Source organism: Diceros bicornis, chromosome 22 (assembly GCF_020826845.1).
Source record: "Diceros bicornis minor isolate mBicDic1 chromosome 22, mDicBic1.mat.cur, whole genome shotgun sequence".
Classification (NCBI taxonomy): Eukaryota; Metazoa; Chordata; class Mammalia; order Perissodactyla; family Rhinocerotidae; genus Diceros; species Diceros bicornis.
In genome coordinates, this window is record NC_080761.1 from 3,505,087 (window position 1) to 3,526,734 (window position 21,648).

At 38.5% G+C, this 21,648-nt stretch overlaps 1 protein-coding gene across 1 annotated transcript in view; it reads left to right on the top strand.

The window, feature by feature from the left end:
* The first annotated feature begins 273 nt into the window (after positions 1–273).
* Positions 274–21,648, top strand: part of ZNF510 (zinc finger protein 510) — a 30,555-nt gene continuing 9,180 nt past the window's right edge. The window contains exons 1-3 of the mRNA XM_058565416.1: positions 274–350; positions 1,897–2,183; positions 3,016–3,074. Of these exons, the coding sequence (XP_058421399.1) occupies positions 2,117–2,183; positions 3,016–3,074 (126 nt within the window). The 5' untranslated portion in view covers positions 274–350; positions 1,897–2,116. The remainder of the gene's footprint in view (positions 351–1,896; positions 2,184–3,015; positions 3,075–21,648) is intronic.

Sequence of the window (21,648 nt, forward strand, 5' to 3'; positions counted from 1 at the left end):
TCCCAAATGTCTTTTTGTTTTCTCCAACCAGGATCCGATGGAAGACCACACGTATTTGCTGTTATGTCAAAATTTAACCCATAACCTCTGAGCTTCCGTCGAGTCTGGGCTCCAGTTATCAGTACAGACTGTTCATAACATCTTATTACTCCCTAACTCTTCCCCGCCCCCCACACACACACAATTTGCGAGCGATCGCTGTTTTTTATCGGAAATGTAGTCTTGACTGTTAAGAGTTATCGTGCAGCATTCTGGGAACGGATGGCCTGAGTTTTCTGCGCATGTGCGCAGAACTGCTTTCCTGCTTCCGCCGTCTCCGGTCTTGAGAGTGCGTGGGTTTCGCCCCTCAGGTGAGGGGGTTGGGGGTTGGGGGGCTCTGCGCGGCTAGCGGGCCAGCATGGAGGGATGGGCTTGTGCCTGAGAGAAGGGAACAGGAAGCCCCGGGACCCGTCTCCCGAGGCTGGCCCCCTACCGCCTGTGCCAGAGCGAGGCCCGGACGCAGACCGGGGAGGGCGGGAGGGGGCGGGACCCGGGACGCCAGTGGAGCTCGTCTTGGGCGGAAGGCGCTGGGTGGGCGCACGGGTGGTAGCAGCTGCCCCGACCCGGGAAGATCCCTTGCCGGCGGCAGGAGGACGCGCGTTTATAGCGCTGCCGGTGAAGCTGCCGCGGAGCGCGCCCGGCGTTGGGTTTGCGGTGGAGCCCGAACTTGGGGCCAGAAGGACTGGGTAGATTCCGCCTCTGTGACTTGGGCATAAGTCAGGTTTTTTATTTGAAAACAAAGATATTAGTAAAAGCTGCTTCGTGGCGTTGTTCAGAGAGAGATAAGTCATCATCTGTAAAGCATTTAGCCAAGAGCTAGTTAATAAGCACTAATAAGTGCTAGTTAATAAGCCAACATGTAATGTTGCTCCAATCCTATTTGGAAGACACTTTGTTCTTTTCATTTCGCATTTCGTTTAATCCTCACAACCACCCTAATTATAGGTATAACCATATCATTAAAAAATAAGAAGAAAATGGGCTCAGAGGAGTGCAGTTACAGACCCAAGGTCACAAAAGTGAGGAAGCTAGGATGCAAATACAGATAGGCTTTACCCACAAATTCAGGCTATTCCTAGTAACATGCCTACCTCAAACCCAGTGTTGCTGCCTTCACAGCACTAGCAGAGTGACTTGCCCCCAGATCCCCAGGACTATGATTGTAAAGTCAGTGTGAAGAGAATTTCACTCTGTGACGAGTACTTATTCTGTGATTTCTGGCATGTACACTGTGACAAGTGTACTTATTCTGGGATTTCTCTGGGTAAGACTAAGGCTTCTGGCACGTCCTGCACTGTCCAGGCTGTCTCTGTCTTCAGAAGGCACAGTCTGATATTCTAGTGCAGTGCTGTCCAATAAAAAGATACAGTGAGTCACATATATAATTTTGGATGTTCTATTAGCCATATTAAAAACTAAAAGGAAACACATGAAATTAATTTTAGGAACATATTGTGTTTATCTCAATTTAACTGTAATGCTATTTCAACACACAGCACTAGCCACATTTCAGGTGCTCAATAGTGGGATGTGGCTGTTGGCTACAATAATGGATAGACGGCTTCTAATGAATTCCAAGAGAATCAGGTTAACCCTACCCAAGTGGTTCCCAGGCAGGGTAATTCTGCTCCCCAGAGGACTTCTGGAAATGTCTGGAGACGTTTTTTGTTGTCACAACTGTGAGGAGGAACACTACTAGCACCTGGTGGGTAGAGGCCAGAATTGCTGCTAGACATCCTACAAATTGCACAGGACAGCCCCCCATGATAACGAATTATCCAGCCCAAAATGTCAGTAGTGAAGTTGAGAAACACTGCTCTCGATGAAAGTTTCAACTAAAATGGATTTGTTTCCTAGGTCTAAGTCTCAATGTCTCTGGAACAAAGCAGCTCTTGTGTGGAAGGAAGGACAGAGCCCTGGGGACAGGAGTCCCACCTGGAAGAACAGCCCATCTGACAGGGACTACCCTCACCAGAGCTTCAGAACAGATACAGAAGAACTCAGAAAGGAGTGGATCCTATTTGCTTCACCAGAAGCAGTTCTTAATCACTGTTCCCATAGAGAGCCAGACTTGCTGATGTCACCACATCCAGAAGCCATCACAGACTGTGTGACAGTGGACACTGTGGACCAGCTTGCAGGTGGTGAGCTGAGATTGAGAGGGATGGGTGACTGTCAGGCTGCCCAGGAAAAGCCACAACCAGAGCTAAGGAAGTTCTATCTTCAGTCCTTCTGAAATAGGCCCCCATTTTCTTTATTCTTCTCACTTTCTCAGAAAGACAGTGGCTCTTTCTGAGCCACTCTCACACCATGTCCATCACATGTGGCATCTAGAGATATGCAGAGGCTTCCTTTATTCTGAACATAATGAATCACAAAATGATAGTATACGAAGGGATTTCTATTTCTGACTCTTTTGAAACGGTAAAAATATTGAGCCTGAGATGTATGTCCCCCCTGGTCACCTAGGACAGACCTAGGAGCAAAGCACAGTGCTGTTCATTCTGTCCCAGGTAAGTCACTAGAAGTGTCTTATCAAGTCTTTTTGAGAAATTGCAACAAATTGGAACAAAAAGATGTTAAAATATTTTGTCATTAAGCATCTTACCTTTTTTTTCCCCGAGTTTGTGTTGATTTTCTAACAAGGTGTAAATAATATTATAGGATATTAATATTAATCCTGTTTTAATTTTTTGTTAATCAGTCGGGGGGACATACATTTTTTAAATCAATAGGAAAATAATTTACAGTCACAGTGAAAAACGGCAAGGTTACAGCCACGTGATCATATCAGAGATGTACATATTCAGGGAGTGCTGTCTCCATGTGGTGCTTCCTGCCCCTTCTCAAGGGTCAACAGAATATTTTTCCATAGAGAGGCCTTTTCCCCAGCTGGTGTGATGAGATTTTGAGGCAAGTGAATACGGAGGCTCACCAGACCCTCTCGTGACTCCATTCCTCTTTCCTTACCCACAGCTTATCCCTCACACTTCTCTACACTCTCCCAAGAGCAGCAGAAAATGAACATTTGTCAGGTGAGTTATTTATTAACACTTTTTTTATATTGGATTTTAGAGGTGGTTAAGGAACCATATACCTTTACGTGGAAAAGTTGAAATAGAAATGGATCAGAATCATTCAGGGAAGATACACAAAAGCAAATGAAGAGCATAGCAGAGGTGGCACATGGATAGATGCAGGTCCTCTAATGTTACAGATTTTCCAAAGTGCAGCTGCAGATTTCTTCCTGACATTTGTGATAGCCATGGCAGAGAGTCAGACAGACAGTATTTGTTTAAATATTTGCATTGATGAGAAGCTTAAACCAAACATTCTTCGTGGAATCTAAAGTCCTCGAAGTCAGGAAAAATGTCTTTGTTGGTCTTCATGTAGGTGATAGTGCAAATCTTTCTAGTAACAACCCTGAAATAAATGCAGGTGGTTGTTCCCACTTTTTCCTCAGTGGAAGTAGAGGGCATATTGCCAAAGCAGAGCTTTTGATAATTCAGTTGTTCAGGTAACAAAACAGAAGTTGAGGTAAACGTTTTTCTGATCATCCTGCTGGATCCAGGGATAATACTGAGACTAACTGGAGGTTCACATGAATGGCCTGTGTGTTCATGTCCTTAAAATAGCTCTCCGTAAATATTTCTCTCAAGTACCTGTCATAACAAGTTGTTCAGCAGACAGTTTAAAGTTCTATTCTCTGGCAAATGTTACCACACTTTCTGTTCACACTTAAGTCCACTGCATGAGGTCTTGGTGTCTCTCTTCATATGCCTGTGACCTGCACTCACCAGTGACCTAATTACTGTCACATCCAGTGGATCTTACCTAGTCCTTACCTCACTAGACCTGTCTGCAGTGCCTGCCTCTGCCCCCACTCTTTGCGTCTGGACAGTCTTCTGTGTTGGTGTCTGTGACACCTTCCTCTGCCACTGTCCTGTCTCTTGTTTCTTTCATAGAGTCGTCTTCTTTCTCTTGCCCTTTCATGTGTCTCATCCACAAGTTTGCATTCCTTCTCACTATTCTTGTTACTAATCTTTGTGACTCATTTCATCCCCTCTCCAGTTTTAACAATGATGTATTTGCTAGTTCTCCAAAATGTGGCTCTGCAGCCCACCCTGACCAGTAGCACTTGTTGTGATGATGGAAATGATCTATATCTGTACTGTCCAAAATGGTGGCCACTGGCCAGATGTGCCTGGTGAGCACTTGAAGTGTGACCGAGGAACTGAATTTTTAATTTAAGTTTTAATTAGTCACATGTGACTAGTGGCTACCATATTGGACATAGTTGACTCCACATCTCTCGTAGGTATCTAAAAGACATCTCCAGCTCAACTGATTGAAAATAAAAGTTAACATTTATAGCCCTTCCCAAACTAATCCTCCTCATCTTTCCCTATTAGGTGATACAAGCCCATTCAGCCAGACACCCAAGCCACAAAAGTGGGATATGTCCTTGGCTCCTCTTGCTCTCTCTCTCAACTCCTGCCACATCTGGTCTATAATCATGTCTTACTACTTTTCCTATCTGTGTAGGTCAAAGATAACAGCAATTTTATGTTTCAACCTAATGTATTTTAAATGCACTCTTCTACTTTATTCCTCCTGCTGCTCTCTCATGGCCTCTTGACTGAACTGTTGGAATAGCTTCTTTGCTAATCTGCACACCTCTTTCTTCACCTACTCAAGCACATCTTCCACATGAGTAGTTCATCTAAATGCTAATGAAGAAATGTCTCATCCATGTGTAAATCACCGCAGTGGCTCCTCCTATTCAGTACAGTTACCAGTCTCTCAGGATGACCTTCACGCTTTGGAGGCATTACCCCTTCCCATTTCTTCTTTTTACTTTATTGCTGCTTTGACTTTCTGAACAACTATTTATTGAGCAGAGCAGCCAGGATGTTCCAGGGAAGTGACATGTGCTATAGTTACAGCTTAAACAATACAGATATTTTTCTTTCTTAATAGCATTCATTGGGAAATATGACATTAAAAAATTCAATATGTGACTTTATTCTAAAGCAAAACCAAACCTCATTTAGTTTCTTAAACATATCCTATTGTAGCTGACTCTGCCTCATATCACATTCTCATTGTCTTCTGTAGACTTATCTTTAGAAACACATCCTCATTCTGTTTACCTGGTGCTATGAATTGTGTCCCCTGCATGTTCATATGTTGAAACCCTAACCCCCAACGTGACTGTATTTGGAGATAGAGCTTTTAGGAGGTAATTAAGGTTAAATGAAGTCATAGGGTGGGATCCTAATCTGATAGGATTGGTGGCTTTATGAGAAGAGGAAGAGAGAGAGAGAAATCTCTCTCTCCTTCCATGCACAGGCACTGAGGAAAGGCCGTGTGAGGTCACAGCAAGAAGGTGGCCATCTGTAAGGGAGGAATAGAACCTCGCTAGAACCCAACCATGCTGACACTCTCATCTCAGACTTCCAGCCTCTAGAACTGTGAGGAAATAAATTTCTGTTTTTTAAGCCACCTAGTCTATGGTGTTTTGTTACAGTAGCCCATGCAACTACACCTGGCTCTTTGGTCCTGAGCTAACAGCCATGCCAATCCTCCTCTATTTTGTGTGTCAGTCGCTGCCACAGCATGGCTTGGTGAGTGGTATAGGTCTACACCCAGGATCCGAACCTGCGAACCCCTGCTGCCGAAGTGCATCAAACTCAACCACTATACCAAGAAGAGGCTGGCCCCTCTTCTTCTTTTTTTTTTTTGTTTCATTCTATTTTTAATTGTGGTAAAATGCAGATAAAATAAAATTTACCATCTTAGCCATTTTTTATGTGTACAGTTCAGTAGTGTTAAGTACATTCATATTGTTGGGCAACCAATCTCCAGAACTCTTTTCATCTTGCAAAACTAAAGTTCTGTACCCATTAAATAATCCCCCATTCCTCCCTCCCTTCAACCCCTGGCAACCACCATTCTACTTTCTCTCTATGAAATTCGCTACTCATATAAGTAGATTCATGTAGTAGTTGTCTTTTTGTGACTGGCTTATTTCACTTAGCATAAAGTCCTCAGAGTTCATAATCCATGTTGTATGTATCAGAATTTCCTTCCTTTTTAAGGCTGACTAATATTGCATTGTGTGTATATACCAATTTTAGTTATTCATTCATCCGGTGACAGACACTTAGGTTGCTTCCACCTTTTGGCTATTGTGAATAATGCTGCTATGAACATAGGTATACAAATATCTCTTGAAGACTTTGCCTTTAATTTGTGTGGATATATCCAGAAGTGGCATCGCTGGATCATGTGATAATTCTGTGTTTAATTTTTTTGAGGAACTGCCACACTGTTTTTGACAGTGGCTGCACCATTTTACATTCCCACCAGCAATGCACAAGGGTTCCAGTTTCTCCAGATCCTTGCCAACACTTGGCTATTTTCTGTTTTTCTGATAGTAGCCATTCTAACGGGTGTGAGGTCTGGCTCTTTACTTTTGACTTGTCATGAGTCAGCTTTGGTTGCCTCATCCAGGAAACAATGATGTTTTCTTTCCCCTTGTCTCCCTCTGGGCTAATTTCTCCTCCTCCTTTAAATCCACACAGTCCCCTATCTCTCCATCTGCACTTCACACATTGGTGGAAATTACCTGATATGTATTTGTCTCTGTGGTTAGATCATTACCTTCACGATCTGGAACCACCTTGGGTTCATTTCATAGGCTCTGTTCCAAGCCCTCAGCTTCTCTAGTTCAGATTGCTCATTAAACTCTGTTCTGAATAAAAGATTATCCCCTCTGTATACAGAATGGGGCCACTGAAAGAATTTGGATTTCTGTTCTTAGAACGCCACCTCATTTCTTACAAGGTAGAGCCCATGCCATTATTATCTTCTTTCCTAGAAACCTGTGCACACTTGTTCTACCTGTGACAAATAGGCCTGTTCTTGTGAATGAAGGACTCCTCCAGCAGGAAGTTTTCCTGGCTTCCCCACTGTCTTGTGTTTCTTCTAATAGGCTGTCATTTAGCCTCCTAATCTTCAAGACCTTATCTCTTCCAGACTGTACACTCATAAGAACTAAACATCCTGTGGGCAAGTACAGTCCTCTTGGAGGAGATAATACAAAGGAGGAGATACTAGGAATAATGTGAAGATTTCTTCCTCACACATGGGAATAATTAAGTCATGATAAAAGGAACTAGCTGATTAATTGATCATTTGAATTGTATCAGGATTTGTCAAAGAAATTTGTCAAAGAAAGGACAGATTGGTGGTATAGGTTCAGTTGATCAAAGGTGGACAGTTGAAAAGGATCGTGTCAGTCAGTCCTGAAGAACAGATGAGATTTTAGTTGTTGCAGAGTATGGGGAGGTTACTGCATTTTGAGAGAACAGCATGAAGTGGACTAAACAAGGCATGCGAGGTCCAGTAAGACTCTGCCTATTACACTTTGGACTTCTTAGAGAATAATAAGAGAGAGAGATGGAAATAAATGTTGGGACCAGACTAGGTGTATTAGTTTGCTAGGGCTGCCATAATAAAGTACCACGTGTTAGGTGGCTTAAACAACAGACATTTATTTTCTCACGGTCTGGAGGCTCAAAGTCTGCAATGAAAGTATGGACAGATTGCTTCTGAGAGCTGTGAGGGAAGAATGTTCCAGGCCTCTTTCCTTGGCTTATAGGTAGATGGCTCTCTTCTCCCTGTGTCTTCACTTCATCTTCCCTCTGTACATATCTGTGTCCAGATTTCATCTTATAAGGATACTAGTCATACTGGATTAGGGCCCACCCTAATGACCTCATTATCACTTAATCACCTCTATGAAGACCCTGTCTGCAAATACAGTTATATTGTGAAGTACTGGGAGTTAGGACTTCAACATATGAATTTGGGGTCGGACAAAAAGCCTGTATCCCTAGAAGTCCTTGGATGCTATCCTTAAGGGTTTGGTTTTGTCATGAGTTCTAACATATAACACAAGGACGAAATTCATGTAATTAAAGCAGTGTTGTTTTTAATCTGGAAGTACTAACAGAATGTGAAAGACATGAAAGGAGTGAGGTAAGAGTCAAGATGACTCCAGAATTTTTCTGACAGGAGGGCAGAATGGTGATCCCTGTTCTAGAAGTATATGAGAGCTGAGATTGTGCATAGTTGCATATATTTTTAAGGCATATTTATTTTTTTGTGAATCAGTCGTCTTTCTTTTTGCTAATTTTAAAGACTTTTTAATTAAAGAATTTGTCCTTTTTTTCCTGCCATGTGTGACCGATATTTTTCCCTGTTTCATCATTTGTCTTTGGATGTATTTTGTCTGCTAGACCAAGTTCTTTCATTTTTACTAGTGGCGTTTTGAGAAGTTTTTAAAATATAGAAAGATACAAAGGGATAATGTAATCAACATGTTCCTACCTTCCCAAATTATTAACTATAAAATTTTGTTAAATTTTTTCTCTTGCACTTTTATTTTTTTCCTTTTGTTTATTATTTCCTTTTGTTTATTATTTCCTTTTTAATGCTAGTAAAGTGCACTCTTAAGTTTGAACTGGGTGGATTTTTACATATGTATACACATGTAATTTACCACCCAGATAAAGATGGAGAGCACTTCCATCACTCCTGAAATTTTCTTCCTTCCAGTTTCTACCTAATAACCACTGTCCCCCTCTGCAGAAGCAACCACTATTCTAACCTCACATGTTAGAAAAAAAAGGATAAATTCATTTGTGAACATCATATAAAAGGAATCATACAATGCATACTCTTTTTCAGGGGAAAGGGAGATCTTTCTTCTTTCTATGTACATTTTTTAGATCATCAGCGTTGCTGTGTGTTTTGATACTTTCTTTTTACTGCTGAGCAGTATTTCATTATATGATTTATTTGCTCATTCGTTGTTGGTGAGTTTTTCATTGTATTTTTCCAGTTTGGGACTATTATGAATAAAGCTGCTGTGAACATTCCTTTATGTCTCTTGATATATCTTTATTTCTCTTGATTATATCTAGAAATGGAATAAAAGAAAATAAACTTGTTCAGCTTTACTATATAGTACAAGTAGCTTTCTAAAGTGGTTGAACCAATTTATACTCCCACTAGCATTCTGGCTGTACCAAATTCTCACCAACACTTGCTACTGTCAGCCTTTTGGATTTTAGCCATTCTGGTGGCTCTTTAGTGGTCTCTCATTGAAATTGATACTTTGCTTTTCTGTGATAAATACTAATGTTGAGCACCCTTATCTGGGTTTTGGCCATGTGGATATCCTTTTATATAAAGTATCTGTTCAGGTCTGTGTTTTAATTGGATTATTTGCTTTTTCTTATTGATTAGGAGTTATTTCTGTATTATCAATACAAGTCATTTTCCAGAGGTACATATTGCTAATGTTTTTAGATTCTGTAGCTTGACTATATTTTTTTAGTAATGTCTTTTGATGAACAAAGTTCTTAAATTTAATAAATTTCAGTATCAATGTTTTCATTAATGGTAGTTCTTTGTGTATAATGTTTGAAAGATCTTTCCCTACTTAAGATCATGAAGATACTCTCCTATGTTGTGAGTAGGTACTTGATTATCTGAGCTTGATCCACTGGAATTGCTTTTGTGTATGGTAGAAGGGAAGTGTCAAGGTTCCTATTTCCATATGGGTATCCAGTTCCTTTAGCACCATTTGTTGAAAAGACCATCCTCTGTCCACTGAATTGCACTAAGCCCTCTGTTGTCAATCAGGTGACCATATACGTATGTGAGTCTATATCTAGACTATGTATTCTCTTCCTTTGATCCAATTATTTATTTCTGCTGGTACTTCACTGTCATAGTTACTGTTGCATTACAGTAAATCATGAAATGTGGTAGTGTAAGGCTTTAAAGTTTTACCTCTTCAAAAAATTTATTGGCTAATTTAGTTCCTTTGCATTTTCGTAGAAATTTCATCAGTTTCTACAGAAAATCCTGCTGGGTGGTTTTTCAGAGTGAAGTCTTTGAGATGTTTCATTAGATTTATTCCTACATATTTGATCTATTTTTATATTTTAAATAATACTGTTTTTTTGTTTTTAGTGAGGAACATTGTCACTGAGCTAACATCTGTTGCCAATCTTCCTCTTTTTGCTTGAGGAAGACTGTCACTAAGCTAACATGTGCGCCAGTCTTCCTCTATTTTGTATGTGGGACGTTGCCACAGCATGGCTTGATGAGCAGTGTGTAGGTCTGCACCCAGGATCCAAACCTGCGGACCCCAGGCCGCCAAAGCGGAGCACATGAACTTAACCACTACACCACCAAGCCGGCCCCTAAATAATACTGTTTTTTAGATTTCATTTTCTAGTTGTTTATTGTTGGTTTATTTTAAAATACAATGGATTTTTTAATATTGATCTTTTATCTAGCCATTTTGTTAAATTCATGTATTCTAGTAGCTTATTTGTAGATTCTTTTGTATTTTAAATACATACAATCATGTCCTTTGCAAATAAAGACAGTTTTACTTCTTTCCAATATTTCTCTTTAATTTCCTGGTGTATAATTATTTTAATATACTGCTAGATTCAGTTTGCTAGTATTTTGTTGAAGAGTTTTGCATGTATATTCATAAGAGATATTAATTTTTAGTCTTCTTGTGATTTCTTTGGCTTTGGTTCAAAGTAACTTGTAGAATGAATCAGGAAGTATTCCCTCTTCTATTTTTTTTTTCTTTTTTTTTTTTGTCCTTGCCTTTTTTTTTTTAATTGATGTTTTAATAGTTTATAACATTGTGAAATTTTGGGTTGTACATTTTTGTTTGTCCATCACCATGTACATGTCTCCCTTCACCCCTTGTGCCCACCCCCTACCCCCATTGCCCCTGGTAACCACAATAGTTTTCTCTGTCCATGTGTTGGTTTATATTCCACATATGAGTGAGATCATACGGTGTTTGTCTTTCTCTTTCTGGCTTATTTCACTTAACATAATACCCTCCAGGTCCATCCATGTTGTTGCAAATGGGACGATTTTGTCTTTATTTATGGCTGAGTAGTATTCCATTGTATATATATACCACATCTTCTTGATCCAGTCATCAGTCGAGGGACACTTGGGTTGCTTCCACTTCTTGGCTATAGTGAATAATGCTACAATGAACAGAGGGGTGCATAAGCCTCTTTGGATTGTTGACTTCAGGTTTGTTGGATAGATTCCCAGTAGTGGCATAGCTGGACCATAGGGTATTTCTATTTTTAATTTTTTGAGGAATCTCCATACCGTTTTCCATAGAGGCTGGACCAGTTTGCATTCCCACCAGCTGTGTATGAGGGTTCCTGTTTCTCCACATCTTCTCCAACATTTGTTGTTTTTTGTCTTGATGATTATAGCCGTTCTAACAGGCATGAGGTGATATCTTAGTGTTGTTTTGATTTGCATTTCCCTGATGATTAGTGATGTTGAACATCTTTTCATGTGCCTGTTGGCCATCTGTATATCTTCTTTAGAGAAGTGTCTGTTCATTTCCGCTGCCCATTTTTTGATCATGATGTTTGTTTTTTTTTGTTCAGTTGTGTGAGTTCTTTATGTATTATGGAGATTAACCCCTTGTCAGATATATGTTTTGCAAATATTTTCTCCCAGCTGGTGGGTTGTCTGTTCATTTTGATTCTGGTTTCATTTGTCTTGTATAAGCTTTTTAATCTGATAAAGTCCCACTTGCTTATTTTTTCTTTAGTTTCCCTAGTCTGGGTAGGCATGGCATCCAAAAAGATTCCTTTGTGATCAATGTCAAATAGTGTGTTGCCTATATTTTCTTCTATGAGTTTTATAGTTTCAGGTCTCACCTTCAGGTCTTTGATCCATTTTGAGTAAATTTTTGTGAATGGCGATAGCACATGGTCCACTTTCATTCTTTTGCATGTGGCTGTCCAGTTTTCCCAACACCATTTATTGAAGAGACTTTCCTTTCTCCATTGTATGTTCTTAGCTCCTTTGTCGAAAATTAGCTGTCCATATATGTGTGGCTTTATTTCTGGGCTTTCAATTCTGTTCCATTGATCTGTGTGTCTGTTTTTGTACCAGTACCATGCTGTTTTGATTACTGTTGCTTTGTAGTATGTTTTGAAATCAGGGATTGTGATGCCTCCAGCTTTTTTCTTTTTTCTTAGGATTGTTTTAGCTATTCGGCGTCTTTTGTTGCCCCATATGAATTTTAGTATTTTTTTTTTTCTATTTCCGTGACGAATGTCATCGGGATTCTGATCGGGATTGCATTGAATCTGTGGATTTCTTTAGGAAGTATGGACATTTTTACTATGTTTATACTTCCAATCCATGTGCATGGGATGTCTTTCCATTTCTTTATGTCATCATCGATTTCTTTCAATAATGTCTTGTAGTTTTCATTGTATAGGTCTTTCACCTCCTTGGTAAGATTTACTCCTAGATATTTTATTCTTTTTGATGCAATTGTAAATGTTATTATCTTTTTGAGCTCTTTTTCTGTTAGTTCGTTATTAGGTTACAGAAATGCAACTGATTTTTGTAGATTGATTTTGTATCCTGCGACTTTGTTGTAGTTGTTGATTACTTCTAATAGTTTTCCAACAGATTCTTTAGGGTTTTCTGTATATAAAATAATGTCATCTGCAAATAATGAGAGAGTCACTTCTTCGTCGCCTATTTGGATTCCTTTTATTCCTTTTTCTTGTGTTAATTGCTCTGGCTAAAACCTCCAGTACTATGTTGAAGAAGAGTGGCGACAGTGGGCACCCTTGTCTTTTCCTGTTCTCAGAGGAATGGCTTTCAGTCTTTCCCCGTTGAGTATGATGTTGGCTGTGGGTTTGTCATAAGTAGCCTTTATTATGTTGGGGTAGTTTCCTTCTATACCCATTTTGTTGAGAGTTTTTATCATAAATGGATGTTGTGTCTTGTCAAATGCCTTCTCTGCATCTATTGAGATGACCATGTGGTATTTATTCTTTGTTTTGTTGATGTGGTGTATCACATTGATTGATTTGTGGATGTTGAACTATCCCTGCGTGCCTGGTATAAATCCCACTTAATCATGGTGTATGATCTTTTTAATGTATTGCTGTATTCGGTTTGCCAATATTTTGTTGAGCATTTTTGCATCTATGTTCCTCAGTGATGTTGACCTGTAATTTTCCTTCTTTGTATTGTCGTTTTCTGGCTTTGGTATCAGGGTGATGTTGGCCTCGTAGAATGAGTTAGGAAGTGTTCCATCTTCCTCTATTTTTTGGAATAGTTTGAGAAGGATGGGTATTAAATCTTCTTTGAATGTTTGGTAAAATTCACCAGAGAAACCATCTGGTCCTGGACTTTTATTTTTTGGGAGGTTTTTGATTACTATTTCAATGTCTTTACTTGTGATTGGTCTATCAGATTCTCCCTTTCTTCTTGGTTCAGTTTTGGGAGGTTGTATGAGCCTAAGAATTTATCCATTTCTTCTAGATTGTCCAATTTGTTGGCATATAATTTCTCATAGTATTCTCTTATAATCCTTTATATTTCCATGGTATCTGTTGTAACTTCTCCTCTTTGATTTTTAATTTTATTTATTTGAGCCTTTTCTCTTTTTTTCTTAGTAAGTCTGGCTAAGGGTTTTTCAATTTTGTTTATCTTCCCAAAGAACCAACTCTTTGTTTCATTAATCCTTTCTACTGTTTTTTTGGTCTCAATTTCATTTATTTCTGCTCTGATCTTTATTATTTCTTTCCTTCTGCTGACTTTGGGCTTTGTTTGTTCTTTTTCTAGTTCTGTTAGGTGTAATTTAAGGTTGCTTATTTGGGCTTTTTCTTATTTGTTAAGGTGGGCTTGTATCACTGTGAGTTTCCCTCTCAGGACTGCTTTTGCTGCATCCCATATAATTTGGTATGGCATATTTTCATTTGTTTCCATATATTTTTTTTATTTCTCCTTTAATTTCATCAATGATCCATTGGTTGTTCAGTAGCATGTTGTTTAATCTCCACATTTTTGTCACTTTCCCAGTTTTTTTTCTCATAGTTGATTTCCAGTTTCATAGCATTATGGTCTGAAAAGATGCTTGTTATGATTTCAATCTTCTTAAATTTATAGAGGTTTGCCTTGTTTCCCAAGATATAGTCTGTCCTTGACAATGTTCCATGCATGCTTGAGAAGAATGTTTAGTCAGCTGTTTTTGGTTGGAGTGCTCTGTATATGTCTGTTAGGTCCATCTCGTCCAGTTTTTCATTGAAGTCCACTATTTCTTTATTGACTTTTTGTCTGGATGATCTATCCATTGGTGTAAGTGGGGTATTAAGATCCCCTATTATTGTGTTGTTAATATCTCCTTTTAGGTTTGTTAATAGTTGCTTCATGTACTTTGGTGCTACTGTGTTGGGTGCATATATATTTATAATTGATATGTCTTCTTGGTGGAGTGTCCCTTTTGTCATTATATATTGCTCTTCTTTATCTTTCTCAACCTGTTTTATCTTGAAATCTACTTTGTCTGATATGAGTATGCAACACTTGCTTTCTTTTGTTTGCCATTAGCCTGGAGTATTGTCTTCCATCCTTTCACTCTGAGCCTGTGCTTGTCTTTAGAGCTGAGATGTGTTTCCTGGAGGCAGCATATTATTGGGTCTTGCTTTTTAATCCATGCTGCCACTCTGTATCTTTTGATTGGAGAGTTCAATCCATTTACATTTAGGGTACTTATTGATTTATGAGGGCTTAATGTTGCTGTTTTGTCACTTATTTTCTGGTTCTTTTGCATTTCCTTTGTTTCTTGTCCCATTTGTTTCAGACTGCCAATTCAGTTTGGTTGTTCTGTCTTATGACTCTTCTAGTTTTCTCTTTATCATATGTGATTTTCTTTTATTTGTTTAGTGGTTACCTTGAGGTTTGTGTAAAAAGTCTTGTGTATGAGATAGTCCATTATCTGATGGCCTCCTATTTCCTTATACTAAGTCAATTCAGTCTCTTTCCTCTTCCCCTTCTAAGTTATTCTTGTTACAACATATTCTATCATGTGTTGTGGGTGTGTGTTTACAGTGATGAGGTTATATTTATTTTTGGTGATTTCCTTCCTTTGACCTTTGATTTTGGTGTTTAAGGGGTTGTTAACCTATTCTGGTAAAGATCTACTATTTATCTGATCTTGTCTACCTATTTTCTCCTTGCTCCAAGCTTTGTATTCCTTTTCTCTTCTTTTTTTCCAGACCTGAGGGCCTTCTTGAGTATTTCTTGTATTGGGGGTCTCGTGGCCATGAACTCCCTTAGCTTTTGTTTATCTGAGAAAGTTACTATTTCTCCATCATATTTGAAGGATATTTTTGCTGGATAGAGTATTCTTAGCTGAAAGTTTTTGTCTTTCAGTATTTTGAATATATCATTCCAGTCTCTCCTAGCCTGTAAAGTTTCTGTTGAGAAATATGCTGAGAGCCTTATGGGAGTTCCTTTGTACATTATTTTTTGTTTTTGTCTAGCTGCCCTTAATATTCTTTCTTTGTCATTGACTTTAGCCAGCCTTACCACTCACTGTATGCTGTGGAGTGGGCCTTTGCCTGTGGACGTATTTAGGTGACCTGTTGGCTTCACTTACCGGTATTTCCTGCTCCTTCCCGAGATTTGGGAAGTTCTCAGCTTTTATTTCCTTGAATAGGCTCTCTGTTCCTTTTTCTCTCTCTTCTCCCTCAGGAATACCTATAATTCTTATGTTATATTTCGTAATAGAGTCAGATATTTTCCGGACACTTTCTTCATTTCTTTTTAGTCTTAGTTCTCTCTTCTCCTCCATCTAGAGCATATCTGTATTCCTAACTTCTATAATGCTAATTCTTTCCTCCATATGGTCAGCTGTATTATTTAAAGATTCCAGATTCTCCTTTATCTTTTCCATTGTGTTCTTCATCTCCATCAGAACTGATTGGTTTTTCTTTGATTTCAATCGTTTTTGTGAAGAAGAAACTCCTTATCTCATTGAATTGTCTTTGTTATCTTGTATTTCATTGAGTTTTTTTATGATAGCTATTTTGAAATCTCTGTCATTTAGGTTATGGATTTCTGTGCCTTCAGGGTTGGTTCCTGGGTGCTTGTCATTTTCCTTCTGGTCTGCTGATTTCATGTACCTTTGCATTGTGGTTCCTGTAGTCGCTTTGTTTTTCCTCATCCTGGGAATATCCGGTTGCAATTTCCACCTGCTGCCACTGTCTGGGGGTTAAGGCTTGTGTAATCTGAGCTCCCTGTGCTCTGCCCTGGCTGCTTGCTGCGATCGGCCCGGCTGCTCTGTCTGGTCTGGTCGGCTGAGCTGCAGTGTCGGGCATATGGGGGGCACTCTCTCTTTTGCCTGCTGGGTCCCTGGCATGGGGGGCTTCTCATTCTCCCCTTGTTATCTACTCTCCTGGGGTGCTCAGATGTTGATGGTACCCTATAGCAGTTCTGAATTCTCTGTGTGGGAGTTTCGCACTGGCTGAGAGAGCCCAGAGAGCTACAGTTTCCCTGCAGAGAGCCGCCCCTCCCCCCTCTCTGGGAGCCGCACAGACCCAGATCGCTCATCTGATGGGGAGGGAGACGATTTTTCCTTACCGCTCCCCACTTCCTCCGGGGGCCCCACCGTGTCCACTCTCAGATGTGCGGCAGTGTGGATCTTTCCAATCTTCCTTTTTCTGTCTAGGAATCCGTTGTTGGTCTGTGACTGTCCCTTTTGTTGTATCTTATTGGGAGAAGAGTTTACAGGAAAGCTCAGTCCGCCATGATGCTCCCTCTATTTTAAAGAAGGATTTGTGTTAATTCTTCTTAAATGTTTTGTAGAATTCATCAGTGAAGCTATCTGGTTCTAAGCTTTTCCTTCTTTGGAGGTTTTTAATTACTGATTCAGTCTCCTTTTATAGATCTCTTCAGAGTTTGTTTCTTTTTGAGTCAGTTTTACTTGTTTGTATGTTTCTAGGAATTTGTCCTTTTCATCTACGTTATCTAATTTATTGGTGTACAACTGTTTATAGTACTCTCTTATAGTCCTTTTTATTTCTGTAAGGTCAGTAGTAAATTTGATTCTTCTTTTTTCTTGGTCAGTCTGCATAAAGGTTCATCAATTCTGTTGATCTTTTCAAAGAACCAACTTTCAGTTCTGTTGATTCTGTTTTCTATTCTTTATTTTGTATTTCTCTGCTCTAATCTTTATTATTTCCTTCCTTCTGCTAGTTTTAGGTTTAGTTCACACTTATTTTTCTAGTTCCTGAAGGTATACAGTTAGGTTATTGATTTGAGATCTTTTTTAATGTAGGTGTTACAGCTATAAATTTCCAAGCACTGCTTTAGCTGTATCTCATAAATTTTGATATGTGATGTGTTCATTTTCAGTTGTCTCAAAATATTTTCTAATTTCCCTTGTTATTCTTTGATCTTTTTGTTTTTTAAAGAATGTATTGTTTCATTTCCACATATTTTTTAATTTCTTTCTCTTCCTGATCTCTGGTTTCATTCTTTTTTGGTCATAGAAGATACTTTGTATTTTAAGCTTTAAAATGTATTGAGACTTGTTTTGTGACCTAACATATAGTCTCTACCAGAGAATGTTCCTTCCATGTGTACTTGAGAAGAATGTGTATGCTGCTGGTGTTGGCCTGAGTTCTTGTAGACATCTTCTTGGTCTAGCAGATATAGAGTGTTCAAGTGTGCTCTTCCCATATTGATCTTCTGTCTAGTAGTTCTATCCATTATGAAAGTAGGGTATTAAAATCTCCAGCTATTATTTGTTGAATTGTTTATTTTTTCAATTCTGTCAGGTTTTGCTTCATGTATTTTGAAGCTCTGTTGTTAGGTACATGTAAGTTTATAATTGTTATAGCCTCTTAATGTAGTGACCCTTTTACCATCATAAAATGTTCTTCTTTCTTTTTTTTTTTTTTAAAGTCTTTTTGTCTCAGTCTACTTTTTTGTTTTTTTCTTGTCTTAAAGACTCTTTTGTCGGATCCTAGTATAGGCAATCTAGGTCTCTTGCGGTTGCTATGCACATGGTATATGTCTTTTAGCACTCTTTTACTTTCAAACTATCGTGTCTTTGAATGTAAAGTGTCTCTTGCAGACAGAATGTAATTGGATCATGTTTTTGTAAAATCCATTCTGCCAGTCTCTGCCTTTTAATTCAAGCATTTAACCATTAACATTTAATGTAATTACTGATAAGTAGCATTTTTGTCTTCCATTTACACACTTGTCTTCACCATATGATATCCCCTTCTTGTTTTTCTACTTTTCAATTTTTGCCTTCTTTTGTGTTAAATTAGTATTTCCTAGTGTACCATTTTAATTTCTTTGTTGTGCCTTTACTACATTTTTTTCTGTTATTAGTATTACCTTGTTGATTACAATTAACATCTTAACAGTAACAGTCTTGTTCAGATGAATACCAACATAATTTCAATAGTGTACTAACACTTTGCTCTTCTGCAGCTCCATTCCCTCCTTAACGCCTTTGTGCTGTTATTGTCATCCAAATTACATTTTTTATGCATTGTGTGTATACCAACAGATATTTCTAATTACTGCTTTACGTACTTGTCTTGAAATCATATAGGAGAAAAATAAATACAAAAAATAAATTTATACATTATTGTGCTTTTTGTGTTTTTAGTTGTGTACTTTTACCTACGTAGTTTTATTTCTTCATATGGATTTGAGTTATTATCTAATGTACTCTCATTACAGCCTGAATGACTCCCTTATTAATATTTCTTATACAGCAGGTGTACTAGTGACATATTTTTCCAGTCCTTGTTTATCTGGGAATGTCATAATTTCTTCTTCATTTTTGATGGATGGTTTTGCTGAATACTGAAGTCTTGGTTGACAGGCTTTCCTTTCAGCACTTTGAATGTCATATCACTGCCTTCTGGTCTCCCTGGTTGCTGATGAGAAATCAGCTGTTGATCTTATTTGAGAGCCTTTGGAAGTGATGAGTCACCTCTCTTGCTGCTTTCAAGATTCATTCTTTCTTTCTGCCCCTTTTGTTCCCTCCTCTCTTTTGACTCCTGTTATGTAGATGTTATTATGTTTGATTGTCTCTCAGGTCACTGAGGCTTTTTCTTCATTTTCCTTCTTTCTTTTTACTTTCTGATCTCAGATTGGATCATCTCAATAGATTTATATTCAAATTGGATGATCCATCTGCATGCACAGATTTGCTCTTGAGCCCTCTAGGGAATTTTTTACTTCAATTATTATACTTTCAACTCCAGGATTTTAGTTTTCTTTTTCATTATATATATAATTTCTGTCTCTCTGTTGATATTTTAATTTGGTAAGACATTGTTCTCACTCTTTCCTTTGGTTCTTTAGATATGATTTTTTTTAGTTCTTTGTACATATTTAAAACTGTTGACTGAAAGTCTTTGTCTAGTAAGTCCAATGTTTGGACTTCCTCAAGGACAGTTTCTACACTGTTTCATACATAGTTTTTACATAGTTTTTTCCCCCCTGTGTATGAGCCATACTTTCTCATTTGTTTGCATATCAAATTATTGTTGAAAACTGGACTTTTAAAATATAATGTAGCAATTTGTAATCAGAATCTTCTCCCACCGTAGCTATGTATTTGTTTAGTGATTCTCTTGAACTAATACTGTAGAATCTATATTTTTTCTCATGTGTGGCCACTGAAGTCTCTGTTCCATTAGCTAAACAGTCAGCTAATAAATTGGACAATGATTTCCTTAAATACCTGTAACCAGTAAGGCTCTAATCTTTGCCAAGGTGCTCTGTATGTTGGGGTATGCCTTCAACAGTTAGGCTGGCATTTTACTACTCCACATTAGCCTTCACTTTTCTTGCACAGAGCCTCAAGGTTAACGAGAGCTAAGGGTTTAGCACTTTCTCAGGTCTTTCCTGAGTATGTACATGGCCAAGGGCATGTGTGTTGCCTTCTAGATTCCCAGGGATATGTGTGAGCTTTTCAAAGCCCCTTCTGGATATCTCATTCTCCAGCTTTTCCTTTTAAGCTTTTTAGTTAGACTCTTGTTTCTCTTAACTGTTATAAACTGTCTGAAGTAGCCATGATGGTAAACAATATCCCATGATATTTTTTTTTCACTAGTGGCATGCCCCCAGTGAAAATGTTATTTGCAGTGGGTGAGCTCTGAGTCATGACAAATGAAGACAGCCTTATGAGTGAGGTGTTCCGGGGAACCACCAGAAAGATCATTAATGACAGTTGTCTGGGAATGGGGTTTTATCTTCCAGTTGAACCACAGTCTTAGGCACTGAAAACTTGAGTCTCAGCATTTTATTACATACGAAAAATAGGGCAGATGGGTGTGGGCATGTTGAAAGTGTCTGCTAGTGCTTTCCCCCTACTGCAGTGGTATCCCACCAATGGCCTCAAGTTATGGGTTTTGATGACTTTCCCCTTACAGATTAAGTATTCTGAGTGGAGATGCGCAGTATGGGTCGAAGTGGATTTAGACAGTGACTGTTCTTCCCCTCTGTCAGCTAGCAGCACATGGGGCAGAAAGGGACTTCCTCTGAATTCTCCCCCTCTGTGACATGTTGGCTTCCTGGAGAAAATCCCACAAGAAGGTAGAAATCACCCTCTGCCTGTGACACATACCACCTCCTCAGGGACTTCATACTCTAACATTTGCACATATGTGGCCTTTAGCAGGTTAAAATTTTTCTAGCTTTATCTTCCTACTGTTTTATGTGGAGTTTGGTAGCATATGGTCCAGTAAGCAAACAAGTAGGTCCTGATTCTCCCTGCAGGTGCTTGTTTCTTTCCTGATTTTAGATGGTTTGCCATGCAACTTCATTTCTCTGATGAGTTCAAAAAAAGACAATTTTCAATTTGCCAAGCTTTGTTTTTGTTGTAAGGATGTTAGTATTGTCCTGTTCAGCTGTCTACCTCTCTGAACTAAAACTCAAAGCCAAACTGTATGATTACAGTTTTTTCTAATTTGGTGAGACACATTGTTTTTTAATATGCAAAGTGTACCAGAAAATAATTTATGTTATGATCAGGTTATCCTATATATTTCAGTTAGTCAAGTTGGTTAATTCTGTCACTTAAATCTTCTATATCAGTGATCAGCAAACTTTTTTCTGTAAATGTCAGATAGTAGGCTTTGTGGGAGATAACGGTCTCTATTGAAACTACTGAACTTTACAATTATAGTGCTATAGCAGCCATAGATAATACATAAAACAAATGAATGTAACTGTTTTACAGTAAAATTTTATTACAAAAATCAGATTTGACCTTTGGGCTGTAGTTTGCTGACCCCCATTCTAAATCCCTGTTGGTTTTTACAATCTGCTTGTCCTGTGACTTTCTGAAAGAGTTAAAATCACTAATTGTAACTGTGAATCTATCTCATTTCTGTCAACTTTTGTTTATATACAGTCGATTCTCATTATTCTCAGTGGTTATGTTTTGTCAAGTTGCCAATTACACTGAATTAGCAAATACTGAATCATTGTTGCTAGGAGTTAAATACAGGGTTAGGTTCCTGTGAGCCACTGGTCACATTCTGGTCAACCAGTCAATATACAACCTTATTTTATGTGTTTCTGTTTAAAAACACCTTATTTAATGTTATTGTTGATTCATGAACATGAACTAACAGCCAGCAGCACCATAATTAATGCTTGAACAAAGCTTACCTAACACACTTG